Here is a 25985-nt window from a genome sequence, read left to right on the forward strand (position 1 = left end):
TGCTCTTACGGCAGACGGAGCAATTGAGAAACTGATGATGATGATGATGATGATGATGATGATGATGATGATGATGCGAGGGCGGACGATGATGTACAATAGCTTGGTACGAAAAAAGGATGCAGGAGTCTACTGGGTAGCCTACAATACGATAGGACAGGGAAAGGTGGAGAGGAGCGAGTGCGAACCCGCTGCATGTTGGAAACGAGCTCGTTTCCCAAAGAGGGCGCAGGCTGCGGCGTAGGTACTCCAGCATCCGCAGTCGCATGTGAACGATGGCTGACAATGCAGTACAGGTAAAGAACGGGGAATGGAGACATAGATGTCCCGACGGAGCAGGCTGGGACGGGGACAGCGTCCTGCTCCACGGTTCATGATATCCATCCATACCTGCCTACCTGCCTAAATACCCAAGTACCTATGCCTTGTCGAGGCCATTGCCCCAAGAAGCTGCCCAAGTGGAGGAGGGAGCTAGGCACTACAGCTTCAGGCGACCCATTCATTTCGGCCTTCCAATTGACGCAATCGTGCTGTGGCGCCTAAGAGAAGAAAATCGATAAAAGAAGTACTTGCAAGTTCTTGGTTGTAACCAGGAGGATGCGCCTGGGCTGGACTCTCTCTCTCTCTAGCAACGCGAACAAACAAAGCGCAAGCTTGGAGCTCTCTAGCCAGGGGTGCCAGGGGATGCTGGGCCACTGGAAGCTCGTCCCCACCCCCTGCAGCAGCCATCTCTAACCTGCGTCGAAAAGTTGCCGAGGCATCATCAGTGCGGATGACTAAATGCCATACAACACCCCGCCACCTACCCTGGTCGTTCATCGGCATCCCCCCTTTTTTCCCTTTTTTTTCTTTTCTTTTCGCACATTGCCTACAGAGTAGTCTCCATTATTCGGGTTGGCAGAGAAAGATACAGAGAGAGAGAGAGGGGCACACGCCAGAGTGACACAGAGTGATTTCTCCTAGCAATGATGGTCTCGAGCAAGTCAGCTGGGAACGACTCCATATGATATAATACGAATTGTCTGCTAAAGTAATTGCCGTTGGTACATGCTTCAATCCCTCAAGGAGAGGGGAAAAGGGGGGTCAGCTATCTTTGAGAAGTCGATGCCTCCTTTTTTGGCCTTTGGTCAAACATGTCAAGCTTCCGGGCCAAGACCCAAGTACGGGTGTCTTCCTCAGACCGAACCTGTACAACTCATCTTACACGCAGTGACAAAAGCCAACCCGCAAAGGGCACCCTGTTTCTTGGATTTCTATAATTTCCATCTGGCACGGATGTATACACGGAGATGTTACACGGGCACGCCGAACCCCCATTGACGGGTCGGCCGCCTAGTCATACATGTTTTTGTTTCTTCCCCTTTTATCCCAGGACTGGAGGCAGCCCGGACCCGTCATCCTCGTCGGACGGGCGAGCCAACCATCACGTCCCTCCCCCTTACCGGCGGGCGGCCTTCTGCTTGCCCGCACCTCGGCCCCGCGCGCCCACCAGCTGAGCCACCTTGTCGTTCGTCTGGTCAGGCGCCGCAAGAGCCTCCTCAATCTTCTGCGCGCCGTCGACCAGGCGCCCGTCCTCCGTCCTGCCCGCGTCGATCTCGAGCGCCCGCTGCCGAAACTCGTCGAGCTCTTTGCGGCGCTCCTCCGTCATGCGCCACTCCTTGGGGAATTTGGGCTTGTTCTTGAACTCGTAGTGCCGCGTGTCGAGCGGGATGTCCTTGAACGTGTCTTTGGGATCCTGTCGTGGTGTCCTTCCGTTAGCCTTCCGCTCCTCCTCGGCATCCAGCCCATATCGTTTAGGTGCCCGGAATGGGAAAGGGGGAAGGAATGCGATTGCTGCTTGCTTACCTTGGCCGCCTCGATCAGCGTGTCCACCAAATCCGACAGATAGCGCTTGTTCTGCGCCTGGTGCTCGTACTTGTCGGAGCTCATCTTGACCGTGTCCGTCTCCGGGTTGTACCGCGGTCCGGCCAGCTTCCGGAGCTTGTCCGCCTGCACCGGCGAGAGCTTGAGGTCGGCCGGCGAGAACTGCACCACCACCTTCCTCTGGGCCGGGTGGTACTCGCCCATGTACGTCGTGTACCGGAAGCGGAGCACCTGGTCATCCTGAGGCGGCTCAAAGGGCTTGGCCAGCTCTGTCGTCGCGGCAGGTTAGCAAAAGAAACCAAGGTCTATTCCCTCCTCAAAAAGGGGGTTGTTCGGCGCAGCTGATTTGGGGCGGGTGACATACTGGACAGCAACGGCATCTCCCACGCCATGATGCGGTGGTACTGTCTGTGCTCGCGAATCTCATCCAGCTTTGCGTGCGCCATGGGCATCATGTCATCCTCGTCGAACTCGTCCATAAGGTCCTCCGTCGGTCCCGTTGGGTCGTCCTCGTCGTACCAGAACGATGTCTTGAGCGGTCTCCCGTCGTTCACCAGCTTCTTCCACTCAAGCGTGTCGATCAGCTTCTCGTGGTTCGCCTCGTCCTTCCCCATCTCCCTCTCGAGGTACGCCTCGAGCGACATCTGCTGGGCCGACGGGTCGAGCTTTCTGAGGCTGTCGAGCGCCTTGGTCTCCTCGGGCTTGAGGCGCTGAATCATCTCCTCGAGCCCTTCCTGCGGGCCAAAATTGGCGCGACCGTCGTCATCGTTGCCCTCCTCGTTGTTCGGCGGCGTCCGCCTCGTGATGCTCGCAGCGAATGTTCGTCGTTGCGTCTGGGCGAACGGGCGCGTGGCGGCGATGCGCGGTGTCGTTGATATCCGGCGACAGCTGCGAACGCAGATTCGGAGTGCTTGCCCTGCTGCTGCCATGTTGGGCGGGTTGCTTCTTTACATTGGCCGAGGGCAATGCTGGTTCCTGCGATGTCGCGCTCAGCTGAGGATGCTGTTGGGAATTGTCCCCGGAAATTTTTGGATCGAGCTCCAGCCACATCTATTTGTTCCAGCCACATTTAAGTGGGTCGATATTCTGCACCAGCCATCTATCCACCTGGACTCGAAATCCACAGGCTTATATCCCCATTTGATCTAATTCAACACATGGTGAATCTCTAGGCAAATCTATACCTCATGAATGCATCTGAAGATAGCGCCATCTCTCTCCTTTTTGTTTTTGATCACTTCTCACCTTCAAATCTCACTTCAGTGATCTTGAGAAGGCTGTTTCGGGATTTCGAAGGCGTACTAACATTCACAAGGAACCAAATAAAAGTCAAGACACGATACCATCAATATTATGTTTCGTCACGGCTTATCAACTCTGTGGAAGAATCGTCTACATGACAGAACCTCTCGCGCATTATGTGTCTCCGCCCCTCTTCAGAATCCCGATGTCCTGCGGTTCATGATTCCCGTACTAAACTGCTTTGCCTTGTCCAGTGTGTTCTTCATGCCCAAGAACGACGCACGATGAGACTTCAAGTCAGGTCTGTGTTGAAGGACAGAATCAGTATGATGTTTTCGTTTACAAAGCAACCGTAATGAACTGAACTCACCTCGAGTCTTGGCCAGCCCACTCCTGCTGCTGCTGCTGCTGCTGCTGCTGCTGGGGTGGCGATCCGTTGCCAGGGCCGAAATATGAATGCCGGTGCGCCGGCTGTCCCCCGCTCAGAGGCGGGCTATTCTGCCACGCCCCGGGGGCCGTGTACGGCAGGTCCGGGAACGGCTGTGTCTTCTGCGGCGGCGTATCCATGCTCGGTCTGCTGTATGACGATGGATCGTAGGGGGCGTGATAGGCGCCGGACGGCTGTTGCAGCGGAGACGAGTAGTCGACGGAGACCCTACCGTCGACAACCGAATGTGACGGAGGCTGTGCCTGCGTTGGGCCCGAGCCGGAGTATCCAGCTACTTGGTACGCCGGCGCCCCAGGGTACGATGCAGAGTTTTGGTAAGGCGGCCGCTGGTCGAAGCTCGCCCTCTGATCTGGCTGAGGCGGCGGCTGGTATTGACTGTTGGACAGAGGCGGCGGCGCAGGTGAAGGGTTTTGAACATACGCCGCACCGAATGAGACATTTGGTGCGGGCTTTCGACGGATGGGCGCCTGGCCGGGTGAAAGCACCGGCTCGCTCAGGACATTTTCGGCTTGAGAGGCCCGCTGCTGCTGCTGCTGCTGCTGCTGTGTGGGCTGCTTGACGACAGTCGGTTTATCAGCCGGCTTGCTAGACCAGTCTTCCATAAGAGTCAGCTGGTCAAACTCATAATGACCGAACGATTCTTCCACCTGCGGTTGCTGGGAATATCTCCGCTGAGAAGGCAACTCCGCGATCGTCGTCGGAGGGAGCTCCGCGGGAGCCTTCTCGGGCACCTTCTCCGGTCTCGGAGGTGCAGACGTGTACTCGTGAAGCAGCGACACCTGAGCAGTGAGGGCAGCCTCGAGTTCTCTGGACAACTCTCGCACGGGTCGGAAAGAGCTGTCTTCCGTCTCATGCGTTTCGTTCTCGACGCTTTGAGCGCTGTCTTGGAACGACGCGGTCCTCGCGACATTCTCATTCACCCCCTTTCCATCTTCTTCATCAGATTTGACTTCTCCCTTGTCGCTGGGATTCGGTTGCGTGTCTTCGGTCACCAAATCCTTCTCCTCCTGCACCTGCGACGGCCGAGGTCCCTCGTCGTCGTAGTTGAGGCTGTGATTTCCGACGCCTACACTCCGGACTACGTTAGAAACGGCGGTGTTCCCTTCTTGCATGGCCTTTTTCAACGCCGCCATGAGCTCCGAAATGCGCTCGACGAGTATCGTGGTGCATTCCTCGTCAGCCCCGTATACGATGGCCGACTGAAGGGCGTTTTCGTTGTCTTGGTTCGTATGGAATATGTCGGCCCCGTTGTCTAAGAGGAACTTGACACTGGCCCCATCTCCCTCGCGAGCAGCAACGATTAGAGCCGTGTCGGCCTCCTGGTCGGCCAGGTTGACGTCGGCGCCGGCGTCGACAAGTACCTGTAGCGACTCGACGGGGAGATTGGCGACAGCGTTAATGAGCACTGTCGACTTGTCCCACCCGCCAAACACGTTGACCTCTGCCCTGGCCTTGACTAAAAGTCTGAGGATTTCCTGCTCTCCCTTTGAGGCAGCGGCGATGAGCGGACAGGTATCGTCTCCGGCACCTAGGTCGGGGTTGGCACCGCGCTCCAGCAGCAGCGTGACGATTTCAAGCTTGCCCGACTCGCATGCCACCTGCAAAGCCGTACCCTGCGGAAAGTTCTCGTTCGTAGTGAACGCGTTGACGTCAGCTCCGCGGTCGAGAAGCTCTTTAACCACGTCGTAGTGCCCTTCGGAGGAAGCCGCCTGGAGAGCCCATCCGTTGGGGAAGTCAACCTCGGCGCCCCTGTCGAGAAGCAGCTTAACAATATCGAGCGTTCCGTCGTAGGCGGCGGCAGTCAAGGCAGTTCCGTAGCTTCATGATGTCAGACCAGTACTCGGATTGATGTGGCAGAAAATCACTCACTATTCTCCAGTCGCATTGGGGTTGACATTGAACGTCTCAATCAGGAGCTTCACTGTCGATTCTTTCTCAAGATCCGTGGCTTCGTACAGACTCTCGTTGAGCTTTTCGGCAGATATGTTTCCGTTCGTATACTTCCAAACAGCCTCCAGGACCTTGTCCTGGTGTTCCGCCGTTGTTGCCGCACGCAGGAAAAGCTGGTCACAGTCAAGACCCTGGCGTTGGTCGAGAAGGATCAAGACGATGTCCCAGTTCTCCTCTGTTGCTGCCGCTTCCAAGGCGTCCTGGAAACATTCTTGGGAGTGGGAGTAAGTCAGCAACTTGTTGAAGACGTCCACTCTGCCCGAGACGGCAGCCTTGATGAACGCCTTGTCGTATTCCTTGGCGGGGAGCTTGTCGGCATATGTCTTTGTGAGATATTCAAACATGGAGAGGTCTGAATGCAGACCGGCCAGAGCCAGCGGTGAGTCGATGGTGTCGTCCTCGACCGCCAGCGACACCTGGTTTTCGACAAGCAACTTGACAGCGTCGGGGTTACCGGAGGAGATGGCGGCGTTCATAACGGGGCCGACGTCGCTTGCGATCGCGTTGGTGTTGGCTTTCATCTTAATCAGCCTATCCATCACTTTGACATGACCGGCAAATGCAGCCATGTGCAACGGAGTCTGCTCGCCGATCTCGATGCAGTCGTCGATGTTGGCGCCTCGCTTGATCAACTCGTCCACAGTGTTTGGCCTTCCGATGTAAGCAGCGAAATGAAGCTAGCGGGAGGTTCAGTAAGCGGTTCAGGGGAAGGCAGCAACATCTTGGTCTTCCACGTGGGGTGCCACAGGGAGGGGGAACGCTGGAAACTTACAGGAGTATTGAAGAGCTCATCCCGCTTGTTTATCTCATCAGCATGGCCATTCTCGATGAGAGCCGAAACGAGCTGCTTGAAGCCAACTGCGGCAGCAATATGGAGAGCGGTCAGGCCCTTGGTCTCAAACCCGTTGAGGACCTTTGTCGTGGACATATAAACAATAAGCCATCGATACCGAATCAGGGACTCGGTTTGCCAAAAATCGTCTTCGCTGAGGTCCTCGGCTATCTCCAACGTGGCCTTGCTGGCATGGTGTAACCAATGCTTGACGGGGTACGGCAGGACCTTTTCGGCCAGCGAACGAGCCTCCTCGGCTTCGTCGTCCTCATCGTACTGGCCATAGGTGGAGTCGTCATCGTCCCAGTCGGTTTCATTGTCTGAATCGTCCGTCTCCGACTCGGTGTTCTGTCCTTCTGCTTCGGATTGTTCGGCATCCTCCTCGCCGTCTTCCACAGGCTGGGCTTCAGCATCACCGTCTTCGTCGTGAGTCTCCGTGGAGGGCTTCTCTTCCGGAGGGAAGTCAAACGCTTCCTTAATGTGTGCCAAGCATCTGAGAGCGAGGATGCCCTGCTGCCATTTCCCCTCATCGCTCGTCATGCCCAACGTTCTCTTGGACGTCTCTTTCTCCAAGAGGTGTTCCTTGACGACCCTGTCCATAAAGCCGATGGTGTTCTCGGTCTTGCCGCTCCGCTTCACCGTCAGCAGTGGTCTGCACTTCTTGACCAGATCTTGGAGTTCGGCTTTGCCTTCCTCGGTGGCCGGGAATCCGGCCAGAACGACAAGCTCGTCCTCGGTGGGCTCCTCGAACGTGAGGACGAGTGTTCGCAGCAACTCCTTGATCTTGTCGGACTCTTTCTCATTGGAATGGAAGATCTGCGACCACGCTGCGTCCAGCAGGGCCTTGAGCTCTTGGGGCATCCCCTCCAGCATGTGGCGAATCCTGAGGTCGCTCTCAGCGTCGGGCAGCTCCGCCAGCTGCATGCAGGACAGTTTGATCCACTGGCTGTTGGATGCCCGCTTGCCGATCAGACTGCTCGCGTAGTATGTGAGCGCCTTGTTGTACTTCTTCGAGTGGCCCAGTTCCTGAACCTTTTCCTGTGCCGTCTTCCGCAATTCCAGCTGAACCTGGTCGCAGTACTTGTCGTGCTCGAGGTCGATGAGCCGGATGTGATCCACCCCCATGGCATCCTCGACGTGCGGAATCTCTCGGCTCGTGAGGAACCATCTCGTTGGCACCCGCTTCTCGTCTTCGCTCCTGAGTTCTTGCATCTCTGCGTTCAAGAACCGCATCAGCTTTTTTGTCGAATCAGCATCCTCAGGCAAGACGTGCAGGTTGTTGATGACAAAGTACACTCTCCGACCGATAAACTCGTCTGTGAGCATGTCCTGGAGGGTCTGCCACAAGTTCTCGACTGTGAGGTTTGCCGAGGTTCTCGAGGAGTCCTCGCCCTTCTTCTTCACAAAGTGCTTCGCGTATACGGCCAGGGTGGCCTGCTGACGGATGAGTTGCCGAACTAGAGACTTGAGCAAGTCCTCGGCGGTCGAGAAATCCGTCGAGGGCTCGCAGAAGAAGTAGGCAGAGAGGAGTGGCCCCCGCCCGTTGTTCTCCTTTTCGTCGGCCTTTATCATCCTGTCGACGCCTTGCAACGCCGCCATCGTCGCTCGTGTCTTTCCTCTTCCCTCTGGTCCGCGGACGTACAGAGCCTGTCCCCTGCTTTGCTGCGCCGTGCTCTCCACATCATGGTCCTCCTTTAACCAGTCGAGGTACACCGGCTCTTCGGGGATCCATATGGATGGGGGAAACTGAAGCGCAAGCATGTCTCGTTTGTTGGACATCTTGCCGCCGTTCAGTAACTCCATCACATCATTGACGATTTCCGGCTCGATGCCACGCGTCGAATTCAGACGGTTTTTGACGACGAGGTTGGCGCCGTGAATGATTCTCTTCAGGGGTTCCCTCACCAGCTGGTACCGGGAGTCCTTGAAGTCGGCGAATTTGACAAGGTCTCGATGGTTGGCGGCGAGGCCCATCTCCTCGATTCCAGGCAGTGTTGCAGATTCTCTCGTCACGAAGTCCTGATCCTTCTTGGGGATAATGGCCTTGGCGATCTTTGACATGGTCGTGCCGTACCTTTCTTGCGTGAAGTCGGTTGGGTGGTTCTCGTAAAAACATGTGAGCTGGACTGCCGGGCTCAACTTGAGAGCCAAGCGCAGGAAGTCCCCTCGCAGCTCGTTCAGGCTTTCGTCTCCGGGCGTCATCATCTTCACCAGAGCTGAAGACTTGGTATAACCTAGCCTTTCGCCGATATCTCCGAGCATGGAGGCGACGGCGGCAACGTGGGCACCGCCGAAGGGCGTACCGAAGAACGCGCACCCGGCAATGCATTCGAACACTCTTGGGAAGATATCCCGATATGTGTCTGCGGCAAGCGTTATGGCCTGAAAGGCGTGTGAGTTCCAACTGAATGGTTAACAGTGACGATGTCGGACAGGACACTCACCTTGGCAACGACTAAGCCTCCCATGCTGTGGCCGATGAAGACGATGGGGCGATCTCGGATTTTCTACCCAAATGTCAGCATACCGCTACGGTTTTGGAACAGACTGTTAGTGGCCGGCATACTTCTCGATTTGCTTGCAAGCCCTCGAGCATTGTCTTGGCAATGTCCCTCATGAAGGTCTTTACTTTGAGGTCTCCCACCCACGCCGACTCGTACTGATACAGCAGTATCCGAGCTCTGGGGAAGTCCCTCGCCAGGCCATCCTTTTTGCTGGTGGACTCGGACGACGTCTTTGAGACGCCATCGTAGATGCCGGTCGCCCAGTTGAAGCCAGATTCGGACTTCCAACTGTCTTCGGGGTGCGCACCCAACCCTGGCACGAAGACAATGCTGCCAAAGCGTCAGCTCTCACAACGATATCATGCTTTCCCTCCCCGACATGAACGACATACTCGACGTCAATGGTAGATCCCGTCTCCTTCTGAGGATTGTACAGCTCTTTGAAGCCCTGCTGGACTGTCTGATATGTCGTCTTAGGCTTCGGAGCTCCCGGGGCGCTGCCATGAGGCACCCTCCTCGTTCCTGTGCGGCGTATAGACATGATACTGCTTGTTGCTCTCACTGCAAAAAAAAGAAATAGACGACCCACGAAAAGCGCGTCCTCCCGAGACTGGGGCGCATCAAGCTTTGAATAAGACGACGGGAGCTAGGCAACGGCGTAAGCAGTGCCCTCGCAAGACTGCTTATTGACGGTTTGGGGGCCAGAAGAGCCCGCAGTAAATAATGATTAATCCCACCTCCCAACGGCCACACCCCCTGCAGTCGAGCGTCCCAAAACGACGTTAGTGAATGTCAGCCGCCCCATGCATTGTCATCCTGCGATGCCCACGACCTTCCGACGACACCAATAGCGCCATTAGCTGAATCGAAACCGCTCCTGTATGTAGGCCTGTCCCCCCCTGTAAGCAATTAGTCCTGCTGCGCGTCGGTGGATCCACCTGCAATTGGGCAGTTCAGCGCACTCTATCCGTACTGCAGCAAGCGCCAGGCTACAGCTTCATCTTAGGCGACAGGGGCGATGAAGGGTGTACTTTGGCTGCCTACCGGTGCCCTACCCAGAAAGGGCTTACAGAGGCCCCAGATCGCACCGTTGGCCATCGATTAGACTGTTCCTAGTTAGACCCTTGCCAAGGCTGACATTGCAAAAAGAAAGCAGTGTGGTATTTGGGGCTTGGATCTGGGTCTGAGCCTGGCATCTCTGCATATCATGGGCCGGTTGTCATGATGAAAAGGCGCACACGTCCGACCCTGTCTATTGCTTGAAACCACACTTTCAGCTCTCACTCAAATTGCAGCTCGAGGAGGACGGTGGCTCGGATCTCGTCAAGACAGCCGATATCGAAAGCCGAGAAGGGTTGGAACAGACTCCCAGAAGATTCGCACAAATTGGATCGATCACGCCGCGTCACACTCAACGGGTCGCACCATGGAAAGGTCCTCGCCGTCAGTGCCTTTCGCCGTCCGAGTGCTCGACGATGCCGTCGGTGCCGCGGCGACTGTGCAACAACGTCAAGACTTCGACCATCTGATGCCGGCGACGAGCAGAGCCAAACACGACCACATCGTCGTGCCGGGAGCCGGCGACCTAGACTTCCTGGAACGAGAACTCCTCGTGCGACGCCTGAACGACGTCCAAGACCTCCTCTGGATATGCGGCCGGCCGATGCCGCCTCGGCCTCTGCATTACCAGACGTTGACCTCGCGCGAGATCCACGTCACAGAGAACCCCGAGCTCCATCTTGTCTGGTCCAAGAACCGCATCTTCGTCAAGCCGATACCCCGGTGGCTCCTGAGCCCGGACTTTTGGGCTGTTCACCTGGTTGGCGGTGCCGAAGACAAACAGTCCCAGCCACGGAAGCAGCAGCTCGTCGCATGCGCGCTCGGGTTCCTCTTCACTTACACTGCCCTCATTGCGTACGAGAGCGACTTCCGCATAGCCTCCGACAAGGGTCTCGTCCCGCCCGAGATGAGCTGGGACCGGTGGAGGGCGTTATCGGCGCAGATCGTGCAGAATCATTGTTATGCGTCCATCAACCCGCGCTACTGGTACGGCGAGCTTCGCCTCAGCCGGCTGAACAAGATCTATCGGGTTCGTCTGGGATACGTGCTTCGGGGGTATTCCAAAGTGGCCTCCCACGCCGTCTATGAGGACCTGCTCCAGGACAACTTCGCAACGCTGGCGGCCATCCTCGGTTATGTTGTCATCGTCCTGACGGCTATGCAGGTTGGGCTGGCCACGGACAGGCTCGTCGGTGACAGTTCGTTCCAAAGTGTCAGTTATGGATTCACCGTCTTCTCCATCTTGGCGCCACTGATCGCCTGCGTTGCCATATTCGGTGTCGTCGTGGCTATGTTCGTGAGCAGCTGGATGGTGACCAAGGTGTATGAGAGAAAGAGATTCCAGGAAATGGGCGTCGAGCCGTTTTGGAGAGATCAAAAGAAAGAAGGCCGGTACGAGCAGGTGGCAGCAAAGTAGGATGTGTTTGGAGTAGGCAGAATTGAGACGATCGATACCCGTATGAATGAACGAATAAGTATGCGTCATCATTGGGCCCTGGGCCCTGGGCCCAGACTGAGAGGAGGCCTTTGTTGTAAGGTGCGTTCGCTGATGAAGCTGCTGGATCCCTATATCTCCAGCAGGTTTAGCGACTGAGCAGGCGCTGTAACGCCCCTCGTAACCTGTAAGCCCCGCCAGCGGCACACTGTATCAATTAACACACACAGCACTCAGGTTGATAGTCATCTCCGCTACTGCACTCAAGCCAGAGTCTGCCCAAAGTTCTTCTCATTAATCGAGCACATATCCAACCATCCTCGGCTTCGACATCAACGCCTACGATATTCGCATCGGCAACACCCGCAACCAAAGAAACGTCCAAATATGGCCATGAATGTAGATAGCAAAAAAACCCTCGGTGTCGAGCGCCACTGCCTCGTCACTGTCGGCGCAACAGCCCGATTCACTCAGCTCCTGACCGAGGTCCTGGGCTCCACGTTCCTCGACTTCATCGCCGCGAACCGCTACACCCACCTCACCTTGCAGTGCGGCGACGACTACGACCACTTCTCCCGCCACGTCCTGCCGCCTCTACTGGAACGATACCCGACACTGCAGATCACTGCCTTCGCCTTCGTCGACGACCTCGCCGTCGAGATGGCAAAGTGCCGAGCCCACCCGGGCCTCCGCGAGGCCGGCGTCGTTATCTGCCACGCAGGTAAGGGGAAATACTGCCCACTTCCGATATCCAAATCGGTGTTCGAAACCCCCTTTCAAACGACTAACCAAGTGCGCGTTCGTGGGGAAAAAAGGCACGGGAACCATCCTCGACGGTATGCGGGTCGGCGTCCCCCTCGTCGTGGTCCCCAACCCGACCCTCAAGGACAATCACCAGGTCGAGCTGGCTGAGGAGATCCAGCGCCAGGGCTACGGTATCTGGGGCCGCCTCGGCGACATCTCGTGGGCCCTCGAGCAGCTGGCTCTACTGCTCGATAAGACCGAGCGGCAGTTCTCGCCTCACCCGGTGGCTAACGAAGTCGCGCCACTCAACGTGGACTTGTGGCAAGTCAGCGGCGCCATGATGGGTCGGTATTCAGGGGAGCCTACTACTGCCTTCAAGGCGCCCGCCAAAGTGGAAGGCAGTGAGGGTTCTATCACAGGTGCCAGAAGAGAGGTGCAGCGGGAAGAGGTCGCCCAGATGACGATGGACTAGGAGCCTCGTCGGCGTTGGCCACCTCCTCCGTCCTTCTGGTGATGTAAGGTGAAATCAGCGACTCGTGAGCTCAGAGGGAAAGGACACGGGCAGGACAGCCTGGTCGGTGTGTCTGGTTCGGGGGAGAGAAGGGGGGGGACGGCTTGCTTGCTTGTAGACGAGGGAGATACCCAATTTCACACGGCGTTCCGGGTTAGCATAACATCATGCCGCTTCTTTCATTCAATCATCATCTGTCAAAGAAAAACGTGTATCTACAGGTTTACTTTCGCCGTCCGACTATTGGAGCCCAGCCACGGTCCAAACCTTGATCGCGGCGTCGCCGCCGGCGCTCGCAATCTTGGATCCGCTCTCGACCCACGCGACGCCATTGACACCGTCCTTGTGGGCGTTGAGGGCCTTGACACGGCTTCCGGGCTTCGCCAAGCTCCAGACGTAGACGTGCGTGTCCAGGGCGCCGGAGACGGCGTGCGTCGCGGCGTCGTTCCAGCTGATGCACGTAACCCTTGCCGTGTGCGCAGACCAGCGGTCCGTTGCCACCTCCCAGTCGGCCGTCTTGTAGGCCACGATCTTGCCGATCTGATTGCCCGCAGCCAGGTACTGGCCGTCTCTAGAGTAGGACAGACAGGAGATCTGCGCTGTTGACTTGTCAAGAGACTTGGTCTCCGAAAGCTTGCCTGAGCCGTCGGCGCTGTAGATCTTGACCGAGTTGCCGGACCCCACCGCCACAGTCGAGCCGTAGGCCGCAATGGCACCGGGAGCGAACCCAAGACGGTTCTCCGAGACCAGCTTGTTCTTCTCGTAAACGTCGACGCCTTCGACGGTGGCCACGTACAGCCTCCCGCCGGTGGCCGCGACGCCCTTGGGCTGCGCCGCGAGCTTGACGGACTCGCCGGCAAAAGTGTTGGCCGACTCGTCGACCGTCCGCAGGTGGTCGTCCCACCCGACGCTGTACGTCTGTCCCCCCTCGGCACTGAATTGGGTGACCTGGTTCGTGTGCGCCTGTCCGTCGACGACGGAGCCGGTGCCCGAGGCCACGTCCCACTGGCAGACGCGGCCGTCAAAGCTGCCGCTCCAGAGCGTCTGGCCCTTGCCATCAGACGAAGCGCCCAGCGCTGTGATGCTCTTGTTGTGGCCCTGGACGATCTTGCTGGGCCTATCGCTGCCCTCGTTCAGGTAGTTCAAGTCGCCGTTCAGGTTCAAGCTGATGATCAACCCGTCGGTCCTGCCGTGGGGGTAGACGACTCCAACCTGCTGGTCGCCCACGCTGACGCCGTCGCTAAACTTCCACGTCTGCGTGGCCTTGCCGGCCTCAACGTCCCAGAGCTTGACGGTCTGGTCCGCGCTGGCGGTGACGAACTTGGTGCCATCCTTGGCCCAAGACACTGCAAAAATGCTGCCGGTGTGCTCTCCCTCACCGATCGAAATCGTGGGCTCGCCCGTCTTCCCGTCGTAGAGCTGGATGCGTTTATCGGCGCCGACCGTCACGAGCTGGCTGCCGTCGGGGGAAAAGGCCGTGCCGAAAACGAAGCCCTTGTGAGCCGAGGCGTTCTTCGAGTTGAACTTGAAAGGCGCGCCGTGCAGAAAGCAGAGAGATGCGTCGTCGGAGACGGTGGCTGCGCGCAGCGGACGCTGCTGCCGAACGGCGACCGAGTTGACGGCCTTGGAGTGCCCGCTGATCTCTCCGACCGAGTTGCCACTGTCGGCCGTGATGCAGTGGCCGAACCGCTCCTTCCCGTCGCCGACGGCAATGATCCGTTGGGAGTCGCCGTCCCAGGCAATATCGTTGATGCGGCCCGAGATGATGTGGTACTCGCCTGGTGTGCTTGTCAGTATCAAGAGCTGTCTATCAAACGTCCTGGATGGAGGTGTGCTGTACCCTTGGTGTTCTCGGCCTCGACGGCATCCCAGACTCTTACGGAACCCGAGACGTCTCCGCTGGCGACGTAGAAACCGCTGGGCGAGAAGCGGGCAACGCTCGTTTGCGCGGTGTGACCGGTGTACTGCTTGCTGACGGAGGGGTTGTCGATGGATCGGAGGAAGATGGATTTGCCGGCCTGGGAGGGCGCATTGTTAGCCAGTGCAATGTTTCTTGGAGGGGCATCCGCGAACTAACAGCATATGCAAGACGCTCTCCTTTGTTGTCGGAGGAGAGCTGCGTCGGCTGGCCGCGCTGGGTAGCGGGCGAAGCGGCTAGGATCTTTTCGATGGTAACAGACATGGTGAAACTCCAAACACGCCTGGACTGTACGCAATGCAAATTGGAACCCCCGGAAGCTCTGCACGAAGACAACGGAACGGGGAGAAAGTGGTGGAGAGAGAAAGGTGAGTAGAGGCAAGTGTCAGCTTCGAAGCTACACGTAGGCACCACAATGGCGGTCGACGGTGTCGGGTGGGGAGCCTGGAGCTGGCTGGAGCTGGGATGACGATCCGGGAATGGAGAATGGAGTACCTAATGGAGGGGCAGTGTTACTCGGGTACCTAAATGCGGGGCACAAATGACGTTCCTTACCGGTCTTGCGTGGTTGGTCTAGAAGTTGAAGATATTCTATTCTGCGTGCTCAGCCTAACACTTGATAACCGTGTCATGCGGCGATGTCTCAGCAAACAAAACGCATATCGCGGTTGCTGTTTGAGCAACGTTTGCGGATGATTGTGGTTTAGCCTATTGTAGCATGTCCTTACCGCGTTTGAGGATGAGGACAGAAGACGTGGATGCTGCGTCCACACCCATGTCCAAACGGAATCTAATAAAAGTCGACCTACCGGTCTGTCGAAGAGGAAAGGATACTTTTACGGTGATACAATTGGCTTGGGCTGCAATGTGGTTCCCGATCACTCGTTGAATTATCTGCTAAAAAATTGCATTTTAAGGTACTCTGACGTACGACAACTGACAGATCTAAGGAATCTTGTAAGAGCAGCATTGTGTAATGCGTTTCCGCATGTTGATGTGAGGAAGTCGGGGTGGGCAGATGATGTGGTGGTGGATCAGTTCCAAAAATGTTAGGGTATATAAGTAGTAAAAACCTTTAGAATTTCCAATAATCAGTCATCGCTTTCCTAGCTCAATTTGGTCAGAGCGTCCGACTTTTAATCGGAAGGCTGTGGGTTCGAGTCCCACGGATCGCGGTTCTCTTTTGCATTTTTGTGCTCTCTTGAGAGAGATGCATGTCAATGAGCTCCCTCCGTTGGTATTCTGGCCGCAATTTGGTTCCGCCTTTACTTTCCCTGCCTTTCTTGGATGAAGGGTGAACGCCCAGGTGCGATTACTGTCTAACACCCCAATGCGCATTTCGCTCCGTCCTTGGGCGTGTAACATCATCGTTGGCGACTACGTTTTGTTTTCAACAATTGCAACCCAGTCAGTCTCTTTTATGACTTTGATTTTTTAACACGATCCATGCACTCACTTACTACCTATACATACTTCTGCTGTAGAACCCACCTTTCTCTGCTTCCTCCGCCTGGTATTGCCTCCCGCTTCCGTCCCTGACAAGCGAACGGCCCATCAACCCGCCAGCACTCCTAAGCTTCATGGCAAACGCTCTCGTACAACAGACCGAGGCCCCAACATAACATCGGCGTTGGGCGTTGGCTTGAACGGCATTGTCGGAGATCATGAGCGTATGTGTTTCTCGGCGGGCAGGCTTTAGGCCGAAAGACGAGCAGAGCGTATCGTCTTTACAAGTGGAAATCGTATAGACTCTTTGCCTCATTCAAAGATTCTCTCCGGCTGTCGCTCCGCGATAGGAGGAAAAGGAAATCGTAGAGTCCCATTGGCGAGGCCAAGTGACATGATAAGGCTGAGATTCATTGCAGCCGTGTGCCTCCACAAGTCCACAACCACAGGGAGGGCACGACTGAGGTGTCGGATATGATGACCCGACTCGAGTGCAGCTGCGCCAGATCGGTGAAGGCTCTAGAGGCCCAACCAAGTTGTTACCAGAATGACTGGCAAGCGGCCCTGAACACTGGGAACGATTGTGACAAGTCGCAACGAGATCAGCGAGTTTCTCACCACACTGTTCTTCAATATCGTCAACATCATTGGTATCGCGGGCATCGTGGACATCGCCCCCTCCCCCCCCCTATTCGTCCCCTGCTACGAGAAATGGTACATTCTACGCTCCGGAAACGTCGTAGTATCGGCCTCAAAGGTTCTTGCAGACCATCACCGCCAAATGGTTTTGGAATTTTGCATTTGTTCGGACGGTGGATCTCAACCATGGCAGGATCCAACGGCAAGCAGAGGCCAGAGGGATCACCGCCGACCTGGCAAAGGTCAAACGACATTTGTGGCTTACAACAATCAAACGAACCGAGGTCTTCAGGTAAAGAGTACGCAGATACTTCCGCCCGGAAAGGCAAGACATTACACAGTGTTGTTTCCCAGGTGACCGACACAAATCAATGAAGAGGAATGCTACAGCGAAGCATGTGCACCAATGCTGACAGGCCTCTCTCTCATTCCGTTTATTCTCGCATGATTTCGAGCTAGACATTTACAGTTTCAAATTTCCCAGTCAGAGTATCACTCTAACGCGGAAGCTGTACAACATGATTCTCCAGAAGGAGACAACCGACCAGAAGGTCATGCCAGACCAAACGCCTTTTTCTAATCGCAGCCACTGCTAGGAAACCATACCCATCACACCCAAAAGACCCGTTACTCGTTCGCGTATGATGCAACCCCTCTATTTCTTCTTGCCCTTGGATTTACTCTTGGCATTGGTGGCAGACTTGGTCGAGGTGACGCTGGACGCCCTCGAAGGAGCTGCTGATGTGTTCTTGCTTCCGGCCTCCGACTTGACGTTGTCTAGTGCCTTGTTCTGTCATGATGTCAGCCTGGTCTCTATAAGAATTGCGGCCTCGTCCGAGTTCATACCTTAACGCCGTTCTTTGACTTCTTCTTCGCCGGGGCCATGCCGAGAATGCTATCCTCGTCGTTCTCCTCGTCATCGGCTTCTCTTTTGGCCTTTCCGTTGACGCCGTTCGAACCCTTCGTAGGATGAACATCCTCGAACTCCTTCACGATAGTTGTCAACAGCGTGGTGCAGCGACGGCTCAGCTCGACGGGCGTCCTGCTAAGGAAGAACCAGTCAAAACGGAACAGAGGGCTGTCTGCGATCTCGTCTCGCATTTTCTCGTACAGACCGGGGGAGTCGATGCCAAGCTTGTCGAGAAGAACCAGCAAGAACCTGTCCTCTTCCTCCGTGTACACCTTCTTGTTCGTGGTGGATACGGAGTAGTTGATCTTGAGCTGCTGCAAGGGGACGCGGTACTGAGACATCTTCTTGCGAAGCAGCTTCCTCTGGTGCTCAATCTTGCGCATCCGCTCCTCGCCGTCTTCAATGACTTTGATGTACTTGTTGTAGTCGGCAATTTCGGTGTACCGCTGCCAGAAGACCTTGGCATACTGCTTGACTTCGGCCGCGGTCTTGTTATCGATATCTTCTGCGATATTTTCGTAGTCGTTGCGGCCGTAACGGCCTGAGGCGTTAATGAATTGCTGAAAGTCGCGTCGATTCCATTCACCAAAGCCTTGCTGTGAAAGACGCTGCTTCTCCTCCTGCTCCTCCTCGGTGAGAGGCGTGGCGCTATCAATCTCTTGCTGATCCAGCGCACGCTCCGCCTCACGCTCGTCAAGGTTGTCGTCATCGCCATCAGCAAGCGGAATTTTGTAACCGATCTCCTTGCGGTAGTACGCCGTTTCACGGTCCTGGAGATCGCGCAATCTAGGCGGATAGAACTGGTAGTCGTGCACAGGCACCTGCTTCGGAGCTCGCGGGGCCTTGGGTTTGGTGTCCTTTTCCTTGGGAGGATACATAGCCTGGCGGAAGTATTTATCCATAGAATAGGACTGCTCCTTGCGCTCACGCTTGGCGGGGTTGATCCAGTTCATGCCAATGTCCTTCTTGTTGGTCTTGAAATCCTCACCGTTCCAGGTGTAGGCAGACTCGGACGTGAAGTTCTGTAGGTCATCGATTCCGAGCTTTTCATATTTGGCGTTGAGTTCCTTCGTCCTCGATTCACCCGAGGCGAGAATGTTGTCGATATCGTCATCGTCCAGGTCAGCGCCCTTGTTCGCGAGCATAGCGTTGGCACCCTTGTTTTGGAAGACCTTCTCGGCGCCGTGCTGGATCATGGAGAGAAGCTCATCCTTGTTGGCGGCGGCCTTTGCCGCCACCTGAGCACGGCCTTGCTGGATAACAAGTTGATCGAGACGCAGCTTCTGGGCGGCTCTTTCCAAGACCTTCTCCTCAATTGCATTATCAGTCACGAAACGATACACCACGACCTGCTTGGTCTGGCCGATACGATGAGCACGATCCATGGCTTGCAAATCAGCCTGAGGATTCCAATCGCTGTCGTAAAGCACAACAATGTCGGCAGTGGTGAGGTTGATGCCCAGACCACCTGCTCTCGTCGTGAGCAGGAAGATGAACTTTTCAGAGCCTGGCTTGTTGTACTCGTCAATGGCGGCAATACGATCCTCGTGTGCCGTCCCACCGTCAATGCGGCAGTACTTGTACTCCCTGAACACACAGTAGTCTTCAAGGATGTCCAAGAGACGGCTCATCTGCGAGAAGATAAGGACTCTGCTGCCCTGCTTTCGCATCCTGGTCAGCAACTTGTCCAGAACAACCATCTTGCCGGCGTTGTAGATAAGATGCTCATCGGTGGTGTACGGTGGGCCGGGCTCGGCGCCTTCAAAGAGGTAAGGGTGGTTGCAGCACTTTCGCAACTGCATGACGATGTTCAGCAATCTCGTCTTGGACTCTCGCTTTCCGTTGGCACCGTTGACAGCGTCTATGTCCTTCTCGAGAATCTTCTGATACCACTTGATCTGCATCTCGGACATGCCAAGGTAGACATTGACCTCCTTCTTGGGCAAAAGGCTCTTCTCGACATCGCTCTTGACCCTTCGGAGCAAGAAGGGTCTCAGTACACGATGGAGTTGTTGGACAACAGTGTCCTGGTCCTGTTCTCGGCCAGAGAACCACTGGTCAAAGGCCTCGGAGTCACCGAAGACGTCGGGAAGCAAGAAGTTGAGCAGAGCCCACAGCTCGTGCAGGTTGTTCTGGAGGGGGGTACCGGTGATCAAAAGGCGGTTTCGGGAGTTGAAAACACGGATGACTTGGGCCAGTGATGACTCCTCGTTCTTGATGCGGTGAGCTTCGTCGATGATGATGTACTCCCATGCGAACTTCTTTAGATGGCCCTTCTCGCGCAAAACCATTTCATAACTCGTGATGCAGACATCGAAGTCTTCGTTGACCAACCTGTCGTTGATGAGTGCGTTGCGCTCTTCCTTCGCGCCCTGCAGTACCAGTACGTGGACCTCGGGTGTCCACTTCTCGAACTCTCGCTTCCAGTTGTCCAATGTCGACTTCGGAACGATGACGATGTGTGGTCCTGTAATACCCATAATGTGTCTCAAGTAGCCCAAGAACGCAATTGTTTGCAGGGTCTTGCCAAGACCCATCTCGTCGGCAAGAATGCCAGAGATACCATTTTCATGGAGAGAAATTAGCCAGTTAAGACCGGCGACCTGGTAATCTCTCATCTGGCCTTGAATGAAGGCGGGCGACTCGCGGAAGACGGTCTCGGCAGAGCCACCATGCTTCTCGTCTTGGAGCAGCTCGGCATCTTCCTCGGCCTCAGTCCGACGCAGTCGCTCGTTGCTAGCGCCGCCCTGTCGCGAACCCTTTTTCTTGCTCTTTGATGCTTCTGCGTTCTGTCGGTCGATCTCGGTCATAATTTCCCGAATCTTAGGATTGGGGTTCGTTTCGATAAAATGGCGGAAGAGGTCCGTGAGGCCCAGCAGGTATCGAAATCGTCGAATACTGTCTTCTTCCTGTTTCAAACATCGTTCAGCACTCTGTAATTGACTGGGTTGTTCTCGAGGCAAGAAATTTACGTCCGACATACCTTTGATTCACCTAAGCGATCATGCTTCTTGCCGAAGATGCTGCGACGAAGCTGGTTGGCCTCAGACCGTCTCTTACGGCCATCGCCAAGAGGTTCACCCACAACACTACTGGCAGTGGTGTTCGCATTGGTGTCTGAGTCGGTGTAGTCGGGTGTCTCGTCGACTTCCTGCATGTACGTCAGACAAACCGTTTCCAGCACAATTGCGCGCCGTAAGGCCCCGAGGAGCATGACGGTGCACGATGAAATGCGAAGAACAACGTACCATCCCTTCCACTGGATGAGGCTCTGCAGCGTCCGACATTGACGCGTCAGTGTCGACCGCAGCAGCTCTTGAGCGAGGCGCCATCTTGACTGCTGTAAATCACTTTACGCGACTTACACGCGTTTCTTTCAATGTAGTCGCGCGCGCCAGGAACGGTAGACAATGGTCGAGTGTTGAAAACTGCTTGGAGGCGATGTGAATCGAGGAAACACTCGAAAAGAAAGGTCGAGTGCTTTGGTGCTGCGAGAAGGTGAACAGTCCCTAGATGTTTTTAAGATGATGGAGGAAAGGTGGGATCCCTCTTCTGTAGAAGACAAATTCCGATCAGGACTAGCGTGTTTTCTCCGTGTCAATCCCGTGCCCCGTCAGATGGCTGGAGCCGCGCTGCCGGCAGGTCGGACCCGGAAGAAGGCAACCTCCGACCAGTGTTATTTTCACATCTTCCAGCAAGCATGGGATAGCAAGGGGTATCCACCCTCCTCTCCAAGATTGGGCCAGCCGCTCAGAACTAGCGCACAGGCCACGAGGGGATAACGTCAAAGCCACCTAAGGTATCCGTAATTTTGGGCCTGCAAAGGTGCTGTTGGCTTTCGGTTAGTGCCGCTTCCCAATGTCATGTGCTCTGCTGATGGCGAGCTGGCTTTCCCTCCATCGACAAACACAACTGCTTCCTGCATCGCGACCCGTTGAACACTCTCCATCCAAACGTTCTCGAACATCTCAGTCGCTCTGCTTTTGGCATCAAGGGGGGCCGTTTACAATACTCGAGCTCACCACTACACCTTATCGTCAGTCACTTGGGGGACCCCGTTTGGACTCCACTCCGGCATCAAGATTTGTTTACCCGACAACTCAACGACCTACATTACACCGCTAGAGGTGCGGGACTTGTCTTTCCCTTTCTTCGATTCCTTACTTACTCTTACCAGTCTCTTCATAACCTGCGAGACAACAACTATGGATTCTATGCGCAGCCTCAACACCTCCCTGCCCGGTACCTCGGCGACTAGGCAGACGGCACAAAATGACTCCCCTGAGCAACTCCTCGACGCCTTCAAGGCCGCAGCGCTCTCGGTGACAAAACTTTACAAGACATCGGCGGCCGCCCAGTCCAAGGCCCGCATGGATGGATACCAGGACTGTCTCGATGACCTGCTGGCGTTCCTCGACAAGGAGAAAATTGGCCTGGGCGATGGCGATGGTTGGAGGGTTCGAAGTTGGGCGACCGAACGCCTGGATGGAAGGGAAAGTTCGCAAACCGCCGAAAGCGACGATGAGGTTGATAAGGCGGAGACTGCTTCGTCTCCGGAGCTCAACAGGACGAACAGTGGCACACAACTATCAGCGATGCGGGCCGAAAGCCAGATGAGGACGGACTCGGCACCCCCTAGCATCCCTCAGGCCGTGGAAGAAGAGGAGGGACCCGAACCCGTATCAATTACGGTGCCGACGGCAGACTCATTCACCTTTCAATCCTCGCACCCCTGGCCACCTCAACAACCGCAGCAAGATGCCTACCTTAACCTCGCGAACCTGGATCTGTCCGATTCTCGGACACACGACACCTCATCGACAAATGCGAACCCCGCAGGCCGTACTACAAGACCACGACACGCGGCAAATATCCCTCGCTCGGCGTCAAGGCAAGGGAGCAACCTCGGTCGGGGCGCTGGATCAAAACGCAAAATCAATTTTGCAGAGATCTTCGACCTCAGCAGCCTGGACAAGAACATGTTTGGCGGCGGGCCGAAGCGCAGCCGGCACACATAAGAGTCTGTCGCTACGCAACTTCTTCATTTTCGACAACGGTCAACTAGGAACCATTCCACTGCACAAGATCTTGTCTTCATTGTCTACTACGGTTTCTTCGGACATGTCTTGACGACGGGATTGAGCGAGCATTGACGTACATCTTCCTGGAGGGCGGGGCAAGGGGGAGGGACGGGATTAGGAGCATTAGAAGTGCGTCACGAGAGGCGTTGGTTTGGTTTTATGAAGGTGCATGGGCGGTGTTTAGGTTGGGACTGTTTATTGCGATGATGCCAAATCTGGGACGGCTAGCTAGTCCACGGTCCATAGCTACACATATATCATTTTCTCCTCAGTTAAACTCCTGGCGGTGTTGGCGGTGAATTCGAAGCCAACCCAGCAAAATAGAGGTAATCATCACAAGCACATTGTGTTCTGTCGCAATTTGGTTATCCGAGTGACGTCTTCAGTCGCGTTATCGAGAAAGGTTTCGGGTTTCGGAATTCCAGATCTTCGGGCGGTTTATTATGCAGTATTTTGCGGTAATAAAGAAAGAGGACGGAACCTCCAAAACATGTTTCACCAACTGACAAACACCCGTCGCCGCAAACTTGGGCTCATCCCAACTCTAGATCGCCTCTCTCATCCAAACTACCGCTCTCCAGTCTCACCTCGAGCCCGGGGGGTTCGAAAGTCCCTCAAACCGACCAACCCCGTTTTTTTGCTTGCGACTTAAGAGTCATGGGTGAGTTTGTGCCCCACATTCCCTCACGTAGAACCTGCCAGAGTCTTCATGCCAAACCGCCACCCCCGATACTTCATCCAATCCAACAAGTGGAACTTCTAGAACAACTTCGTGAGCAGCTACACTATCCAGAGATGGCTTCAGGAGTAAAGTGAACCCGGATAGAAGTGCAACCAGCGTTCTACCATCAAGGTATTCAGGGTCTAGTTGCTGTTTTAGACCGTCTCAGCACACGGAAGACCCCTTGCTGGAGACCCCCCCACCGAGCACCACGACGGGTAGGGACGTTACCACTACCGAGTCAAACGAGTTCCCCTGTTCGCCCCCACAGCAAATGCACACACTTCGCCGACACCCCAATTGAAGCCTGATCCAGCCTCTATAATAGCCTTTGGGTTCCGCATGGATATTCACATCCGATTCTGACATTTCTCACAATCGTGTTTTCACGGAAGGGTGGCCGAGTTGGTTATGGCGCCAGGTTAAGGTCAGCTTAACATCTGTTTCCTGGTGGGGCAACCCGCGCGAGTTCGAGTCTCGTCCCTTTCATTTTGCATTTTTTGCCACTGCACATGTTATTATCTTGAATCGATGGTAGGTAGGTAGATAGATAGATGTGCATTTTCTTTTTGTGTTTGCATTTTGCTGTTCATATGTGTGTATAAATGTTTTGCACATTGCCTGGATGTCGCTGCTGGCCTATATAGTTCTGCCTAAATTACAACAATGACTCCTTACAGGAGGCAAGTTCGAGCCTTAGGTAGTTCCCGCCAAACATTTGCTCTCAGCTTGTGTCAAATGCGTACTTTATTTGAGGAGGAAGCGTCTTACTTCCACAACCATGGGAGATTAAGCCATCCTCTAGGTTGCCCGATAATGCAAGCGTCTCGATTGTGAACACCAACATAAGCACACGCAGCTTCAATCATATCCTACTACGTTGGAACTAGTAGGTACCAGATAACACATCGTTAACCCGTCGTCTTGGTTCATCTCATCCTCGAGGTTCCTCTCCGCGCCAGGGCGAAGGAGAGAGAGCAATGTCTTGATATCATCCGTACCAAAGCCATTTCTTTTTTCGTTCGTCTGTTTTTTTCGCGGACTGCCCTAGGTTTTTACAAAAACCAATCTAACCATCCCCCAGAGATTTCCCAGAACGCCGTACTAATGCAAGCCGCGAAAGAAGACGAGAAGACGTAAAAAAGAAGGGCGTTGCTTTTGTGTTTGTTGTTGTTAAACCAATCAATCCCTCCCTCTTTCTTTAGTTCTCCTGTCTGTTCTTCCGTTCCCGCTCGACCTCGTACATGAAGTCGAAGTAGCCCTTGTCGAACTGGTGGACACGGACATAACCGTCCTCTCCTCCGGATGCGTAGCCCTTACCGGTGGGGTCTGCGGCGACGGTGTTCTTGAAGCATGTCAGCTGCGGGTACGTCACAAGAATAACAAAAGCTCGCCCAACTTACCAGGGGACCGAAGTGACCACGGACTCTGCCGACCTCGTCTTCGAAGATCTTGTGGTAGAATCTCGCCTCGAACTTTCCTTGTCTCGCCGAGGTGCGGGTGACGTCCATGGCGGCCTGACCACCTCCGAGGATGACAAAGTCCTTCTTGGGCGTGATGGTGGCGCTGTTGAGGGGGGTATCGGCTGTGTAGGTCTTGAGGACCTCGAGGTCCTTGGCAGTGATAAGCTATGTCAGGTCAGCAGCTGGTCTTGCGATTTTGTTGTGGCGATGTGTGTGAATGTACCTTGGCCGTCTTGTCCTTGCTGGCGGTGATGAAGTAGGTTCTATCCTGCGACCACTGGAGATCCGTAATGGGCGTGTTAAGCTCGTGTACGGGCTCGTTGTAGATAAGGTCACCGTTCTAAAATCCGAGATCAGCGACATGCCCCTTGCAGTGATGTGCCTATCGTCAAACCCACCTTGGCATCGTACTGGGAGACGGAGCCGTCCTCGTGGCCGGCGATGATGTACTTGGTGAGGTAGCTGAAGCCGGCGACGGTGGCCTTGCTCTCGTCGCACACGATGGTCAGGGCGCGCTCGTCGGTCTGCTCGGCCTCGGGGTCGGGGTTGATATCGTAGACGATGATGTTGCTGAGGAAACCCATGCGCTTCTCGGTGACACCGAGCAGCTTAGTACCGTCTTCGTTGAACTCGACACGCTTGACGGCGGTGGGGAACTCCCAGGTCTTGAGGTTCTTGCCAGTCTTGATATCCCAGAGTCTCATCGTGTTGTCGGCGGAACCGGAAGCAATCATGGTGCTGGTGGGGTCGACATCGACGGTCCAGATGGCACCAACGTGGCCGTGGTAGGTTCCCAGGCGCTCTCCATTGTGCGCGTACCAAGCGCAGATCTGCTGGTCCTTGGAGGTGGAAAAGATGAGATCGCCGTCCGAGTTGTACCTATTCGCGATGGTGCGTAAGGTTAGCCACATGCAGCCCCCTCGTGGTCGGGTATGGTAGGGGTGAGGAGAGCCGTAGGCGTGTCCAGATGCATATGTCTCTCTTTCTCTCTCTCTCTCTCTCTTCCCCCTCTTCCCCTCTTAATTTCGCAGGTGGGCACAGAAAACGTACTTGATCTGGGTGAGCGCACGCTCGTGACCTGCCAAAAGAACGGGCCTCATGTTGTCTGATTACGGAGGAGTATTGCGCTTCTCGGTCTCGGGGCTGCTGGTTTCGGGGGGGCGGTGATGCGGCAGGGGACGTCGGTCTTAAAATGGCTTGCGATGTCGTCGGGCAATCG

General features: G+C 55.4%; 8 protein-coding genes across 8 annotated transcripts; 3 read left to right on the forward strand and 5 right to left on the reverse strand.

The window, feature by feature from the left end:
* Window positions 1-1438: 1438 nt before the first annotated feature.
* CH63R_09347 (37s ribosomal protein) lies at window positions 1439-2792 on the reverse strand (the record flags this gene model as incomplete). The annotated part of the gene is made up of 3 exons (XM_018304321.1): window positions 1439-1735; window positions 1846-2132; window positions 2228-2792. 3 exons carry the CDS (start codon window positions 2790-2792, stop codon window positions 1439-1441), a joined length of 1149 nt encoding a protein of 382 aa, XP_018156344.1.
* Window positions 2793-3299: 507 nt separating this feature from the next.
* Window positions 3300-9380, reverse strand: CH63R_09348 (Multiple ankyrin repeats single kh domain-containing protein; the record flags this gene model as incomplete). The annotated part of the gene is made up of 7 exons (XM_018304322.1): window positions 3300-3408; window positions 3476-5371; window positions 5423-6180; window positions 6276-8717; window positions 8780-8842; window positions 8902-9169; window positions 9232-9380. The coding sequence occupies 7 exons, from the start codon at window positions 9378-9380 to the stop codon at window positions 3300-3302; spliced, it is 5685 nt and encodes a 1894-aa protein (XP_018156345.1).
* Window positions 9381-10265: 885 nt separating this feature from the next.
* CH63R_09349 (UDP-N-acetylglucosamine transferase subunit ALG13) lies at window positions 10266-11315 on the forward strand (the record flags this gene model as incomplete). The annotated part of the gene is made up of 1 exon (XM_018304323.1): window positions 10266-11315. One exon carries the CDS (start codon window positions 10266-10268, stop codon window positions 11313-11315), a length of 1050 nt encoding a protein of 349 aa, XP_018156346.1.
* Window positions 11316-11720: 405 nt separating this feature from the next.
* On the forward strand, window positions 11721-12549 carry CH63R_09350 (UDP-N-acetylglucosamine transferase subunit ALG13; the record flags this gene model as incomplete). Its single annotated transcript, XM_018304324.1, has 2 exons — window positions 11721-12054; window positions 12149-12549. The coding sequence occupies 2 exons, from the start codon at window positions 11721-11723 to the stop codon at window positions 12547-12549; spliced, it is 735 nt and encodes a 244-aa protein (XP_018156347.1).
* A 279-nt stretch (window positions 12550-12828) lies between these two features.
* Window positions 12829-14770, reverse strand: CH63R_09351 (WD repeat domain-containing protein; the record flags this gene model as incomplete). The annotated part of the gene is made up of 3 exons (XM_018304325.1): window positions 12829-14366; window positions 14429-14606; window positions 14666-14770. 3 exons carry the CDS (start codon window positions 14768-14770, stop codon window positions 12829-12831), a joined length of 1821 nt encoding a protein of 606 aa, XP_018156348.1.
* A 2476-nt stretch (window positions 14771-17246) lies between these two features.
* CH63R_09352 (SNF2 super family protein) lies at window positions 17247-20833 on the reverse strand (the record flags this gene model as incomplete). Its single annotated transcript, XM_018304326.1, has 4 exons — window positions 17247-17381; window positions 17438-20410; window positions 20485-20652; window positions 20750-20833. The coding sequence occupies 4 exons, from the start codon at window positions 20831-20833 to the stop codon at window positions 17247-17249; spliced, it is 3360 nt and encodes a 1119-aa protein (XP_018156349.1).
* An 873-nt stretch (window positions 20834-21706) lies between these two features.
* On the forward strand, window positions 21707-22519 carry CH63R_09353 (uncharacterized protein; the record flags this gene model as incomplete). The annotated part of the gene is made up of 1 exon (XM_018304327.1): window positions 21707-22519. One exon carries the CDS (start codon window positions 21707-21709, stop codon window positions 22517-22519), a length of 813 nt encoding a protein of 270 aa, XP_018156350.1.
* A 1985-nt stretch (window positions 22520-24504) lies between these two features.
* On the reverse strand, window positions 24505-25866 carry CH63R_09354 (Eukaryotic translation initiation factor 3 subunit I; the record flags this gene model as incomplete). Its single annotated transcript, XM_018304328.1, has 5 exons — window positions 24505-24648; window positions 24707-24931; window positions 24990-25106; window positions 25165-25645; window positions 25817-25866. 5 exons carry the CDS (start codon window positions 25864-25866, stop codon window positions 24505-24507), a joined length of 1017 nt encoding a protein of 338 aa, XP_018156351.1.
* Between the last annotated feature and the right edge of the window lie 119 nt (window positions 25867-25985).

The sequence above is a fragment of the Colletotrichum higginsianum genome, chromosome 6, assembly GCF_001672515.1.
Source record: "Colletotrichum higginsianum IMI 349063 chromosome 6, whole genome shotgun sequence".
Classification (NCBI taxonomy): Eukaryota; Fungi; Ascomycota; class Sordariomycetes; order Glomerellales; family Glomerellaceae; genus Colletotrichum; species Colletotrichum higginsianum.